This window comes from Xiphophorus couchianus, chromosome 21, assembly GCF_001444195.1.
Source record: "Xiphophorus couchianus chromosome 21, X_couchianus-1.0, whole genome shotgun sequence".
NCBI lineage: Eukaryota > Metazoa > Chordata > Actinopteri > Cyprinodontiformes > Poeciliidae > Xiphophorus > Xiphophorus couchianus.
This window is the reverse complement of record NC_040248.1, coordinates 10,821,570-10,835,050: the sequence shown is the minus strand read 5'-3', so window position 1 is coordinate 10,835,050 and position 13,481 is coordinate 10,821,570. Positions and strand designations below refer to the sequence as shown.

The following is a 13,481-nucleotide window of genomic DNA, read 5'->3' as shown; positions in this document are numbered from 1 at the left end:
GTGAAGGTTCATTTCTGCAGTTTTTGAACCCAGATTTTCCATTCCAAAAACAAGTTTGTTCATAAAATGAATTATGCACAGAACAGCAACTACATTACTTTAGTTGTTGACGAACTGTTTCCTGTCTTACTATATATTTTGGGGTATCATAAAATGTGTTTATGTGGGTCTGAATATGATAAAATGAAAGGCTTGGGATGGAACATCAGGTTTTGTCATCCCTGTGAAGTTTGTGCGCTGATGATGCACTCTTGTTCTGAACAATGCATGTGTATCAGGATCAAAGGTGTGGATTTTACTGTTCTGCTGCGTCAGGATAGCGTATGTTACTTTTGCTGTAATGTCACCCTATCAGGGTTTTTTGTTGTTATTTTTGTTTTAATCCCCTGAAGAATCAGTTGTCCAGCTCGGGATGAGTTGAAAGCTCTAAACATAGCCTGAGGTTTTCCAAGTTATTAAATATATGTATAAATAGGATTAATTTAAAAGTAGTAACATTTTATTCTGCAAACAGTTGAAGCCACTTCAATCATTCGGTACGCTAACGTGATTGAATCTTATGAGTTTGTATAGAATGTCAGAATAATATAGCATGAGACCAATAAAAGTTAATGTCAGATAGTTGCTGCATAATTGTGTATGTGCAGCAATTTTGCATATGTGCAATATTAATATATGGACTTTCAGAGTTGTGACACTTAAGTCCAGAAATGTTTCAACACGTCCAAAAAAAATCCATCGCAGCTTGGATCAGAGATCAAATCCTGCATGCTACAGTATCAGATGCTTAGACAAACAAAACCAGAGTGTTTTTTTCTTTCTTTTTTTTCCCCATCTACAATACCAGCTCCTCCTACGTCAATAAAATGCAAGCCTATCTGGAGCTACATAAAGGTGAGGCTATATGGAGCTTAGCCAATTTTCACCTTTGCGTAAGCTTTCCAGTTGCTTTAGTTAGCAGGTTTGAGTGGCATTGAGCAAATCATAAGACTGAAAGCTTTAAGTGGAATAAGAATTAACCCCATAAAATTTCAGTGTCATAATTGGCAAGTGTCTGAGTTCAGTTAGTGCACTCCTACTCACTTTATCTATATGCTGTAGTCTTAGTGTTGCTTCCCCCTGTATGTACTGTTCAGATGTGGACGTACATGGTTTTTCTTTTTTTATGTTTACACAGAGAGAGCTGAATGTGTTTTCAGGTCGGTACGACGGAAAGACAATTTTTTAATGTTTTCTGCCTGTGTTAATTTTTAAAAAATTCAAAAACAAAACTGAGTCCTTTTGGTAAAATATCACATCAGCCCAAGATTTGTGTCTTTCATAAGCCAACATGAGGAACATATTTGGACATTATCTAAATAATGGTACTTTTTGAAAATCTTCCTACATACTCATCCATTTTTTTGTTGGTTTTTTGCATTTTGATTTATTTATTTTGTACAGGGTCTAGTCTAAGATTGCCCCTTGAAAATTAGAGCGTCCATATTGTAATTTAACTCAAATTATATTCTGGCTGTAATAAGATCCAGTTCAACCTTAGTGGACAATTAGCTTGAATTTTGCAAAAAGGCAAAACATCTATCAGTTTAAAAGTTGAAATGAACTTTCCTGTCTTTGAAGATAATTAGAAATAGAAAAAAAAAAGTTTTCTTCTTAAAACTAAAAGTCACTTAAAATGTCTATATTCATGTCGACTACCAAGCATTCAGTAGGAAAATAAATTGCATAAGCTTTAGAGTTATACATCTTAATATGTACTGTGTCTTGTAAAAGTATCCATAGTCCATGGGCCTATATTTATTTTGTCATGTTACAACCACGGACTTCTGCATTTAAATAGGAATTTACTTTGCTAATAGATCGACATGTAAGCCAAAAACTTCAAATTCAGTCACAACTGACTTTAGCACCTTGTTTCATGTTCACTGCTTTCATGGCATGTGACGAGCTGCAAACTGAACTGTTTATGGCTTTCTTTCAGCAATGTTTATTCTTGCTCATCAGACTGGTGAAGTGCATGACTAGTGCTGTCAATAGATTCCTCAAACTGAGCTGTCGATCTCTGCAGCTTCACCACGGTTACCATGGGTCTTCTCTGATTAATACTTTAATCACAGAAAAGCTTTATTTATATTACGGTAAAATTGGTTGAACTGGATTTTGTCTAGAGGTTTCAGAATAAAGGGGTCAGATTGCAAATACACACACCACACTATGACATAAAATCAAAATAAAGGTATTGAAGTTTTTGGTTGTAACATGACAAAATGTGAAAAATATTTGGAGTTTATACGAATGCGGAGCAGCATTTTGTGGCCTCTGACTGTTAAGAACTGGTTCTCTGTTGTTGCTGTTTATTACATCACAATCTGTCTGCAGATTTTACTAAGATCTTCTGAAAGCTGAGAGCATTCTCTTGTTTCTGCTATAGAAGCACTATCGCAAGAGACATTACTGACATTACTGTTTGTGTATTTGCCTTACAAATGGTGGGATTTCCACGATTTTTGTGTTAAGCATAGGAGCTATAGCTGACAGATATATTGTGATGAACACTACTGATTTATGCACTTTGAATTCCTTTGCCATACTTGCCAACAAAGGGGGCATGTATGCAGACACAGGGTGAAAACAAGTTGCAGAAATTTGTAAAGATGGAAATACGTACATCCTTTGTAGTTTTTTTTTTTTAAAGTGTAGATACTTTTGATTTCTAAATGCACAAATGATAAATTGACACAAATGAGTATTAAAGCCTCAAAAATCACAAACAATTGTATGTTACTTGTTGGAGTGTTATGCCTAGTTTAATATTTGTGATGTTGCCATCCAACAAGGTAAAAAGTAAGAAGAGTTCAGTTCAGTTAAGATGATTGGTTAGTTTATTTTTATTATCAATGAAAATAACCTGATAAGATAATACCTTAAGATAAAAAAAAGCCTAAACATGAGTTTATTTTTATGTAAGTTGCCTAATTGAGTAATGGGAATTATATTAATTCTAACAGCACTTTATTTTCTTCTTCAGCTCCATAGAGTTTTAAAGCTGACATAGTAGCACTTATTCCACATAAAAAAAGCTGATACAGTGTGTGTGTGCGTGCACATATGTGTCTGTATACCAAAAGATTATAGGAAATAAGAAAAATTCTTCTTGAATTAAATGTGTCCTTGGCAGGTTCCTCAGACACTACATTTTAACAAAACTGGTTTTGAAGTACATCCCACTATACTTACATGGAATGGGATCATAAAATGAGATCGGAGTAATTAAAAACCTCTTGAAATAATATAAATCCATCAAACTGCATTCTATCTTTCATGTTGTAAGTGAATGATATAATGTGAGAGCAGTTTTATGGCCTAGTTGGAAAATGTGTTGGGAAAACTGTGGAGAAAGGCTAAAATGTCTTTTTTTTAATATTTTAATCTCGTCCTGGACAGAGTGAGCAAATTATATTGCTGTAGACGACAACATTTGTTGGTTATTTTTATTTCTTGTTAATTTAAGAAGCTACTCTTCCCTAAAGCCATTTAGGGAAGAGTATCTGTTAAAAATTGAAGTAATCATTTACGCAATTCTATCTGTTCCTTATTCTCTACTTGTAACCTATGATGAAGATTTCCAAAGTATGAAGGAAAACGAAATATTTTCATATTTTAGATTTTTTTTTTAAGTCGTCACCTTTTGCTTTGATGACATTTTTTCACACTGCAATTTCTCAATTCATTAAGTATTCTCCTGAACTGGTTTTATATCAGAAATCATTCAACTAAGTAAAGAGAAACTATTGTCCGTCGCTACTTGAAGACACGAACGTCAGAAAATCGGAAAAATGTCAAGTATTGTTGCACAGACCATCAAACACTGATGAAACTTGTTCTCAAAAGAAATCCTTGTGAGGAATGGAAGATAAATAGTTGCCTTTATCCAGGGGTTGACTCCTATATGCATGGTTTACACTGTAAACCATCATGGTGGAGGAGATACTGTGATGGCTGGGGTGCTTTACTGGTAATTTATTTAAAATCCAAAAGCAGATTTATTAGGATACCGTTCCATCCCATCTGGTTTCTGTTTAGTTGGACCATTGCTAGTTTTTCAAAGAAAAGAAGAAAGACCAAAGACACCTCCAGCCAATAGAAGGGCTATTCGGGGTTCCTATGCAGTCGGAAAAGTACAGAATTGGATTCCAATAATTGGCAAAAGCAAATATGGCTGCTAAAGACTGAGAAATCGGAAAAGTTGAGTGTGGAAAAGTCTGAAATTGTTGCATAGACCCTCACCCACAAAAAGAGTGGTTGATTCCAGGTACTTTTACAATAAGTTACTTACAAATGAATATACATTAATATCAAAGCTAAAAGCCAATAAGATCTCAGCACCTTTAGAAACAGCCCCAAGACTGTTGGAAAATCATCCCAGGTACCACAGGAAGCTGATTAAGAAAACACCAAACGTGTACAAACTGCTCATCAAAATCTAAAATAGAAAACACTTTGTTCACTACACAGATTTTCCTTCATAGTTTGGATCCTTTCTGTATTAATCCACAATGTAAAAAAAAAAGTGAGGAAGAACTATTTTGCTGGTTGTATGTTATCCTAGATATCTACTATTCTGCTGGTTTTAGATGCAACAATTGTCCAACACACCTGAATCAAATTAACGGCTCATTACCAGGTCACTGCTAAACATGATGACATGCTTAAGAGGTAATTTAAGAATTCGATTTAGGTGTTTGAGCAGGATTGCATCTAAAAAATACCGGATGGTCGAGCTCAAGGTTTAGGGTTGGAGACCCCTTTCCTAGAGCCATCAACTATGGAAAAGAAATCAAACAAATACTTCTTGCTCTTTTACTGTTTGTTCTTTTAGTGGTTCAACATTAGTTCAAAACAACCTGTGATATAAATGCATCATCGAACTTGATGTGTTTGCAGTTTACTTTTGATATTTCTCTCACAAGAACATTAAAAGCAAACACAAATGCCAAAAATGTTTAGGAAATATTACGCAACTGTTACATCCTTTGTCAGAATGCAGGGTTTTTGCGTCCATTTATTTTTTGGGGGTGAATGCTGGGTTGAAGAGAAAAGGAGGCACATCTTAAATGTGTTTTAGGAAGGAGTTTGTCTTGTTTTGTGTTAAAACTACCCATGAAATGGGCTTTTTCTATGTGTTTTGGATTTTGCAGATCTGGGTCATTTTCCCCTTCCACTGATTTGTTCCTCCATTTTGTATGGTTTCCTATTTTCTGCCTGTAAACAAATTTGTTTGTACTCATGCACCTATACATCTCAGTTTATTTCTATGGGTATTTTAAAGAATTATGGAGGTAATTAGTCATAAAAATGTTTCACAGCACATTTTCGTAACATTTTGTTTTATATCCCATTTTACTGAATTTGATTCTGACCCGCAGATGGCCAAGGTAATGCCAATAAAATATGAAAAATAAAGACCAAAATAATTATGATTAACCTCTTAATGATGGATATTTTTCCTAGTAAATTCAAAAAATATCTTCTTCTTACATTAGACCGTAGAAAGAATTTAGAAAATGTTACCAAAGTTAATACAGGAACAAAATATCACCCCAGAGGATATAAATGCACATGGTTGGTATGATAGATCTCATGGCAGAGATAACACGTAACCCAGAAAATATGAACAAACAAAACTACTAAGCAACAAAGGGGAAAATGACCAGTGCCTTGGTCAGCTGCTAGAAATGTGTCCAAAAATATTTTGATTTTGTGGCCTTTCCTCTATTGCTTGGAAAAGGGCCACATCTAAAGTCATTACGAAAACTCTTGTTGGATGTTGAAGAAAAAGTATTGTATGAAAGAATTTAGTGGTATATTGTGGTCTGTTTCTGTCTTCTTTTCTTCTGTGTTTATCCCCATTTTTTGTTATTTTTTAAATGACCATTTCCTCCATATTTGTTCAAATATTTGGAGCCTCAAAACTGACTAAACTGAGTTGGCTATTGAATTAAGAAAGAGAACATAATTTGTATGTTTGCTGTTGGTATTTGTCTTTAGACCTTTTTATCTGCCTTAACCTATCATATTTACAGTTCTTATGTATAATCTAGAAATTAATCTTGTATTATAATTAAAATTATACTATTCAATTATAGTAGAAGAATGACTTCTATTATAATAAAATACATTTGGAAATAGATCAGTTAAGAGGCAAAATTATACATATTAAAATTACTTTAATACTACATGATAATGTAGATTAAAAGGGAAAAAATATGCAAAAATATTCGATTTCACATCATTTAGAATCACAATCAAAATTTGCTAATTATAATACATGTAATTTCTGTTGTAATTTCCTGACGATTGGTAGAAAAAAAGCTAAAATTAAGTAAATGGCAAAGTAATAAAAACAAAGCCTTAGTTTGAATGTGATTGTGCACTTAAATCTAGCTAAACACTCCTGAATGTCAGCAGTGGTAAATGCTAATTTTGTTCATTAGCTTGTTAGCTGAAATATTGCCAGCAATGCTAATGTTAGCACTGAGGCAGTCCAGAAGGATACAGCTGGACAGTACTTGTAGTATTTTAATAGCTTTTTATACTTTTATGACTTGTCATTAATTAGCTAGGACAAGATGAGACACTTTCATACTTTTTAATAGGCCTGACCAACCTCAAAATGCATGGCGGCATGATTTGGGGGATCATGTTCAAAAAGAGAGAAGAGATTTAGTTTTGTCAGCTTTGGAGCTCCTTTGACAACTACAATTTTTTTGTATGTTTTTAAAAAAAAAATGAGAACCTTTGATTAGCTGCTTTAAGATTGTATATCTCATCCAAACCCCTCATTGCCCCTCAGCCAATACCACCATATTTAAATCTATATATACCTTCAAGTGTATTTCCAGCACTTATTGCTACCACAGCATTGAGAAATCATGAAATGTATTATTAATCGCTGATTCTCTGCTCTATAATGGTAACAGTACAATATGTATTGGGTGATTCTGGTATTCACAACCCATGTGTAGACAGTAGTTGTCCCATTCAGCTATAATAACACAAAAACAGTACAAGGACATTAGAGTCTAGAGGTGCTAAAGACAGTAGGGTGTATTTTTTTGTTCTTTTTATTGTAATATTGACAAGTGTTAACTGTCTGTAACACAATAGAGCATTATGAAATCATTTCAATATTAAACAATATAGATATTATCTGCATGTCTTGTGTTTGTTTCTATGCATACTCTTCTGTTTGTGCATTGTGTTTTATAGCTTGTTGAAAGAAGCAGGGATTTTGACTTTGCTGCCCTCTATTGGGCAGTAAACATATGTGTAAAAGAAGGCTTTAGCTTGGTTTCATAATTTTATTCAGTTCAGTGAAACAATGTAGATTCTGTAGATATAAATGTTCAAATCACCGTCCATTACTTGCAGAAACGCATACAAAAATTTTATTGCAGAAAAAAAAAATCATTTTTATACCACAGTGCTAATTAGAAAAGCCCCAACTCTGTGTGAAAATCAAATGAACATGTTATTACCAATCTTTCATTAAATCCTAATGTCTTTGATAATTAATGTGCCCTGGAAAAGTGTAAAAATGGTGCAATTATTTCCAAGTCAATTTCCATTGAGATACAGGAAGTGTGCAGAGCTTCACATCTTGGTGAGACGCAGGGTGTTCAAGCGGACCCCCAGTACTGTGGCCCCAGAGGCATACTGAATTTCTCTGAGAATCCCGTTCCACTTCCTCTCCGTCTCATTATACCTGCGAAGGTTTTATAGAAGAGTCAAGTTGGGTTGAGTGACATCCTTAATTGCTTTTTTTTGGCTAAACAGTATCAGAACATACTTCTGATACTGTGCTCATCTTAGTTTCCAGATTTAATTTAAAGGCAGTTCTCAACTATTTTTGCAGGACAGAATAATTTAAGGAATTATACATTGAGAAAAGTTGTACCTCCAAATGTCATTCGTCTCTTTGGGAAGGATTTCATCACTGTCTTCTAAAGGCATCATGGCAAAACCTCCCACAGCGTAGAGAGAACCAGCCAAAGAGACAAGACTTGGAGAGCTTCGCTCCTGAGGAAATGGCTCGAAATCTGACCACCTGACCATTGAAAATAACAGGCATACATAAATAAACTCACAGTTAAAATGGCTGTTTTAGAAAGAAAAAACAGCTGTGATGAAATTGTTTTAGGTCAAATTGACTTAGAAGCTTTATATGTTTCCCCTTTGTTTTGGTGAAAATAGTCAGTTTATATTGAATCATATCTGCCACATTTCATACAGAAATATGTACTTAAGGTGGTGCCCATTAAAACTGATATAAGTTTTTATACAGAATCTTTTACAACTAATTTCAAGCCATTGATAAAATGTTTGTTTCTTTGTTTTCTCTAGATAAATGATTGAGTGAATGTGTGAATGGATAAATGACAGATTGTAGTGTAAATCACTTTAGAGTCCTCAGACTTGATAAGGCGCTAGCTGTACAAGTGTAGGCCATTTACCATAAGGACCCTTGCTAAACCAACATGCATACATAAATATTAATAATTTTGTCTTATTTGTTATCTTTAAGCAAAATTTAATTCAACATATTTTATAAACAGATATTTTATTTGTTTAAAGAGAAATAGGGCTGAAGTTCTCAAAATTATTAGTCTGCTGAAAATGAACCAATGGTCTATTTTAAATATCTGAATTGCAACCTGAAGAAATAAAAAAAAAAAAACAGGTTTCAAATAATGACTGCATCAGTCATTATTTGAAGGAGTTCTCCAAACCAATCTGGCCATCATGTAATTGGTCCCTAAGGTTACTCATCAGTACTGCCACCCATGGCAGCAGCAGCTGTCAACAATGTTTTATATTTTTATCATAAATTGTCTGCTTAAGGCTATCCAGCCGTTTCTTAGTTGGAAATTTGGACTCTGTGCAGAACTCACGTATTGGTAGCGATGTCGTACACCTCCACTGTGTCTGTCAGGCCGTCGTCGGTCACGCCTCCTGCTACATATATTTTGTCTTGATGAAGAGTGGCTCCGAATAAGGAGCGTGCCGTCTTCATTGGAGCAAGCTCTTTCCATTCAAACCTCTTGACATCATATGAACACATCCTCTTCAGGCAGTTCCTTTTTTTAACATATAATGGCACAGTAACTTTTAGGGTTTACTGTGTTACTTTTATATGGTGTGATTGTAACGTGCCGATTGCAACATATACTCACTTGTTGTCTCCCTTTCCTCCTATCACATACACAACATCTTTGTGTGATACGGCTGAATGTCCATAAACTGGGTAAGGAATTGACTCGGACTCACCCCATTTGAATGATCTGTGAATAATCAATCACAGAAGCAAGTGAAAACAGGTTGTTTTGAAAAATCAGAGCAAGAAATTATTTTAATTGTAACTTACTGCCTGTCATAGACCAAAACCGTGTCCAGTGTGCCCTCCTTGTCTTTCAGTTCCTTCCCTCCCAGAACGAAGATGGAGTTCTCACCTTCGGCCATCCCAAACAAGAACCTTGGAGTCGGGAGGGGAGGCATCCCGAGCCAGTCGGTACTGACAGGGTCATACTGCAGTCACAGAAATATTTACAAATTAGCTCTGTAGTTAAAGGTAGAAGTTGGTTGTTTTGCTTCTTGGCCACCTTGTACATTTCCTTTCCTTTCGATTGTTTTGTACTCAACTTTTTCTACTCTTATGCGACTCTAATAAATAACATCCACTATCAGGACCTCCGTCAGTTAGTTTGGTTTCATGTGGACTCAAAGTTTTTCATATTTCATGAGTCCTATTCCTCAAACAGACATCAGAAATAAAATAAAAATTGGATTTAATACAAAATTCTTAGAAAGTAAAAAACTTAAATTATACATGGGATTTGGGGATTTTTATAGATATTTATTTCCATAACTCATGAAAATACTTAGCTGCAAAGGTTAGTGAACTAATAATTTAAATGGATAGGAGTGAAAGAATTTGTTTACTGGTACAAAATGGAGGAGCCGCTAAAGGTGTAAACTGTAAACAAGCTTGTCTGCAGCATGTCTTGCATTTTATATGTAAACCTCTGAATTTTAAGTAGTAAAACTCTCATTGTTTTCCTAAAGAATAGAAATAACTTTAGCAATCCGAACTAATCTCTTACTGTCTTTTTATATTGTGTATGTTAATATCTGGTCTCAACTTTATGCTAAACCTCCATAATTTTATGATAACATTATTTAACGGTAAGATTTAAAATGTTTTTGTAATAGTAAAATAGTTTTTTTTTCTCAAATTAATCAGATTCCAGATGTTACCTACAGTATTTAGTAACTTTATAATGTCTCATATATTTTTAGAACAACTTTCATACCTGCAGGAAATAGGAGCACAGAGGGTCCTCCTTGTTCTCTTCATCAACAAATAATCCTCCAATCACAAAGATCTGGTTCTCCTTGGTGACCAGGCTGACATGGTTCTTGGGAACTTGCGTGGAAACCGACGCCATGAAGCAGTCGTTGCCTGACGGGTCGTACCCCACAGTGTCAGTGTCGTTCACCATCAGTATTAGGTCCTTGACAAACATCCCAAATCGCAGGTTGTCATTTAGAATAGCCGGTAGAAGATTTTCTTCATCCTCTTTGTCTTCAGTTTCTCCATCTTTCGCTGCCCCTCCCTCTTCCTTTTTGCTTTTTTTAATCTCCGGCATTTTCCCTCCTCGAGCGTCCTTGACCAGCTTCAGCTTCAGATGAAGCTCTGGATTAGCAGAGATGAGTTGGTGTTTCTCCACCTTTTCTTTCAGGTAATCGTCTGTGACAAGACGCAAACGAACGCAGTCCAGCAAATCTGGGAGTTCTTTCTCTCTGCTCTCGGTGTCCCGGCACACCCATCGCATCAGAGCCTCGAAAACAACCTCCTCCGTCTCCACGTTCAAGTTGTCATTCGTCAAAATGGCTGCCACCTCGGTCGCGTTAAGCTGGAGGAAGTCTTCGTCTTTGGAGATGAGCTGGAAACGCTCGCAGGCATAGTTCCGGGCGGAGACAGCCAGCCTGGGGCAGTCCAGCATCAAACCGAGCCTGAAGATAGCCAGGCAATTGCTGAGGCTGAGGCGCTTTTGTAAGAAAGACACGCAAACAGTGAAAATTGAAGGAATCTGGTACATGTTGGCAACGGCAAAGATGTCCTGGACGTTCTGCTCTGTGACATTGATCTTGGAGGTGTACAGGTACTTGAGGATCAGACCGATGACACCGGGCTCAACGTCCTCCAGCACGATTTCTCTCTTTTTGCTTTCATCCAGGTCAGACAAAAAAATGGACCGGAAGTATGAGCTGCAGGCACACAGCACCAGGCGGTGACAAGGAAACTCCTTGTCTTTGATCTTCAGGACACAGTCCACCAGCTTGTCGTTCTCCAGCAAATCATACAGGCCATCCTGGAGGAGAGTCTGCTGGTACACCCTGGGCTCATCCATGGGATTTATAGGCACAGCCATCTGAGAAGTCTTTAAGATGACACAGATAAAGTAGAATCAGATCCTCTTTATTGCACAGAATTTGGCTTTCCAGTCCAGAGTGGCTTTAGATGAACAGCGACCCTGCTCACCGGCTGAATCCTGGGACGGCTCGCTTTCTCAGCTGTCATGACCCTTCAACTGAGCTCCAACTGGAGGGTTATTTTTAGAGTGCTTGCTTGCTTTAGAGCTATGGGGGCTTTATTCTGGAACATTGCTGGAAATGCAATAACCCTGTCTCTGTCCGGCTTTCTTACCTCCCACTCACCCGCTCCCCTGGATAATCCGCCCACTCTCAAACAGCTGAGGCATATCTCATTGGAAGCATTTCCAATATAGCAAACCGTGATACTTCATGAGGCCTCTGTGACCAATTCAACCTAGCCATGTCGTCATTGAGGTTGAATCTTATCCCAGCTATCTCAACTGTGGTTGAAATTTAAGGCTAGATTTAAGTTGCCAAGAACAACAATTTAAGGGAAGGAAAGGTACCTTCTAAAGCTGCGTCCAAATTCAGAACTCTTGACGTCTTCAGTCCAAAGCTGATCTCTTGACAAATTAAATATTGTAAAACGAGTCCAGCAAACAAAATGTTCTGTATGTCAGACTTTATTCAGGTCATCTTTAATGATGCTGAAACTGGACCTGAACAACTGAAACGACCCCAGGTTTTACAAGGTCGCAAAAGATTTGGGACCTTGTCCCAGCATACCAGTCATTCTTGTACCAGAATGACTGGTATGAATTGGTGGAAGAGATCACCAATTCATCTCTATGCTCTCTTCCCTAAAATTCTGGAGAGTCTTGTGATTTTTGTTGGTTTTAGTTATCCGGAAAGGTTTTTTTCTGGAGTCACAGGAAGAGTCTACATTGCTTTAAGATGCCACTCATGGCATCTGTTATCACCTTAAAAAATAATTCATCCACTTACGTTTTGTGTTTGTTGTAGGATCTTTTTCAAATCAAATGCTATTTTTTTTATACCGCTAGTCCATTTTTGGTTTATGTTCTATAGAAGCCCAGAACCCTTGTCCCAGTCTCAATCTTTAACAGTCTTTACCTATGTGTGTGTTTCATTTAGCCGTTTCTATGGGCGTTGGTGGCAATGGCAGTATAGCAGTTCGTCCCATAACCGGGTGTTGCTGGTTTGAGCTTTGTCCGTCTCTGTGTCGTTGGACAAGACACTTCACTCGCTTTGCCTGCCTGGTAGTGGTCACAGAATGCTTTACCTCTGCCAGACTGCTACAGGGCAGCTGTGGCTGCAATGCAGAAGCTGTCACTATGGTGGGTGCTTTGGGGTCCTCTAGACTTTACAAAGTACTTTGCAAGTACATGCTACTTACCATTTCACATTTATATGAAACGTACTATTCTGCTGAACCTTTGCCCCAGTCTCAACTCTCTTAAAGCTTCCAGCACGTTTGTGTTTTGCATAAAGGCCAAAACATTTGATTTTGGTCTCATCTCACCTGAGCACCTTCTTACACATTTTTGCTGGATCCTCTACATGTCTTATGGCTAAATGGCGACTACAGAAGGTTTTTGTAGTCTGTACTTTTAATGTCAATGTCATTTTTGCTGCTTCACCTTATAACTCAGTTTCATGAAGTGCACAAATACATGTTGAAAATATTCTTCATGATCTGTGGATATCTGTTGCTCCCCCAGAAGCTTTCGGCCACTTCTCTGATTATTGCTCTGGCTCTGGCTAGTTTTCTTACTGACAAGGTATTGCAAAGTCAATGTGATTTCCTGAGTAGAAGTGAGGGTCGTTTGTGCAAAATCAGTTCAGTCTATAGTGAATTTTAGTAAAAGATGGTGATGTCAGCAGCATATGTTGAAAAACACAACCTCTTGCAAAAAAATCATTTTTTGTTATTAAAGAAACAACTTTTTAAAGGCCAGTAAAAGCATCGGATGTCACTGGTTTGTTGAAGCGTTTCCATCAAGTGCTTACGTATAAGAGTCATG

At 36.7% G+C, this 13,481-nt stretch overlaps 2 protein-coding genes across 2 annotated transcripts in view; one reads left to right on the top strand and one right to left on the bottom strand.

Moving 5' to 3' along the window:
- The window catches only part of zbtb47b (zinc finger and BTB domain containing 47b), a 29,569-nt gene extending 22,360 nt beyond the window's left edge, over positions 1-7,209 (top strand). The window contains exon 6 of the mRNA XM_028004869.1: positions 1-7,209. This exon is cut by the window's left edge and continues 3,203 nt beyond it. The gene's annotated coding sequence lies outside the window, so the exon portion shown is untranslated.
- On the bottom strand, positions 6,785-12,165 carry klhl40b (kelch-like family member 40b). The gene is made up of 6 exons (XM_028004870.1): positions 10,371-12,165; positions 9,425-9,585; positions 9,234-9,341; positions 8,952-9,137; positions 7,958-8,107; positions 6,785-7,765 (listed from the first exon to the last, which is right to left on the bottom strand). Exons 1-6 carry the CDS (start codon positions 11,490-11,492, stop codon positions 7,654-7,656), a joined length of 1,839 nt encoding a protein of 612 aa, XP_027860671.1. The 5' UTR covers positions 11,493-12,165; the 3' UTR covers positions 6,785-7,653.
- Positions 12,166-13,481: the final 1,316 nt, after the last annotated feature.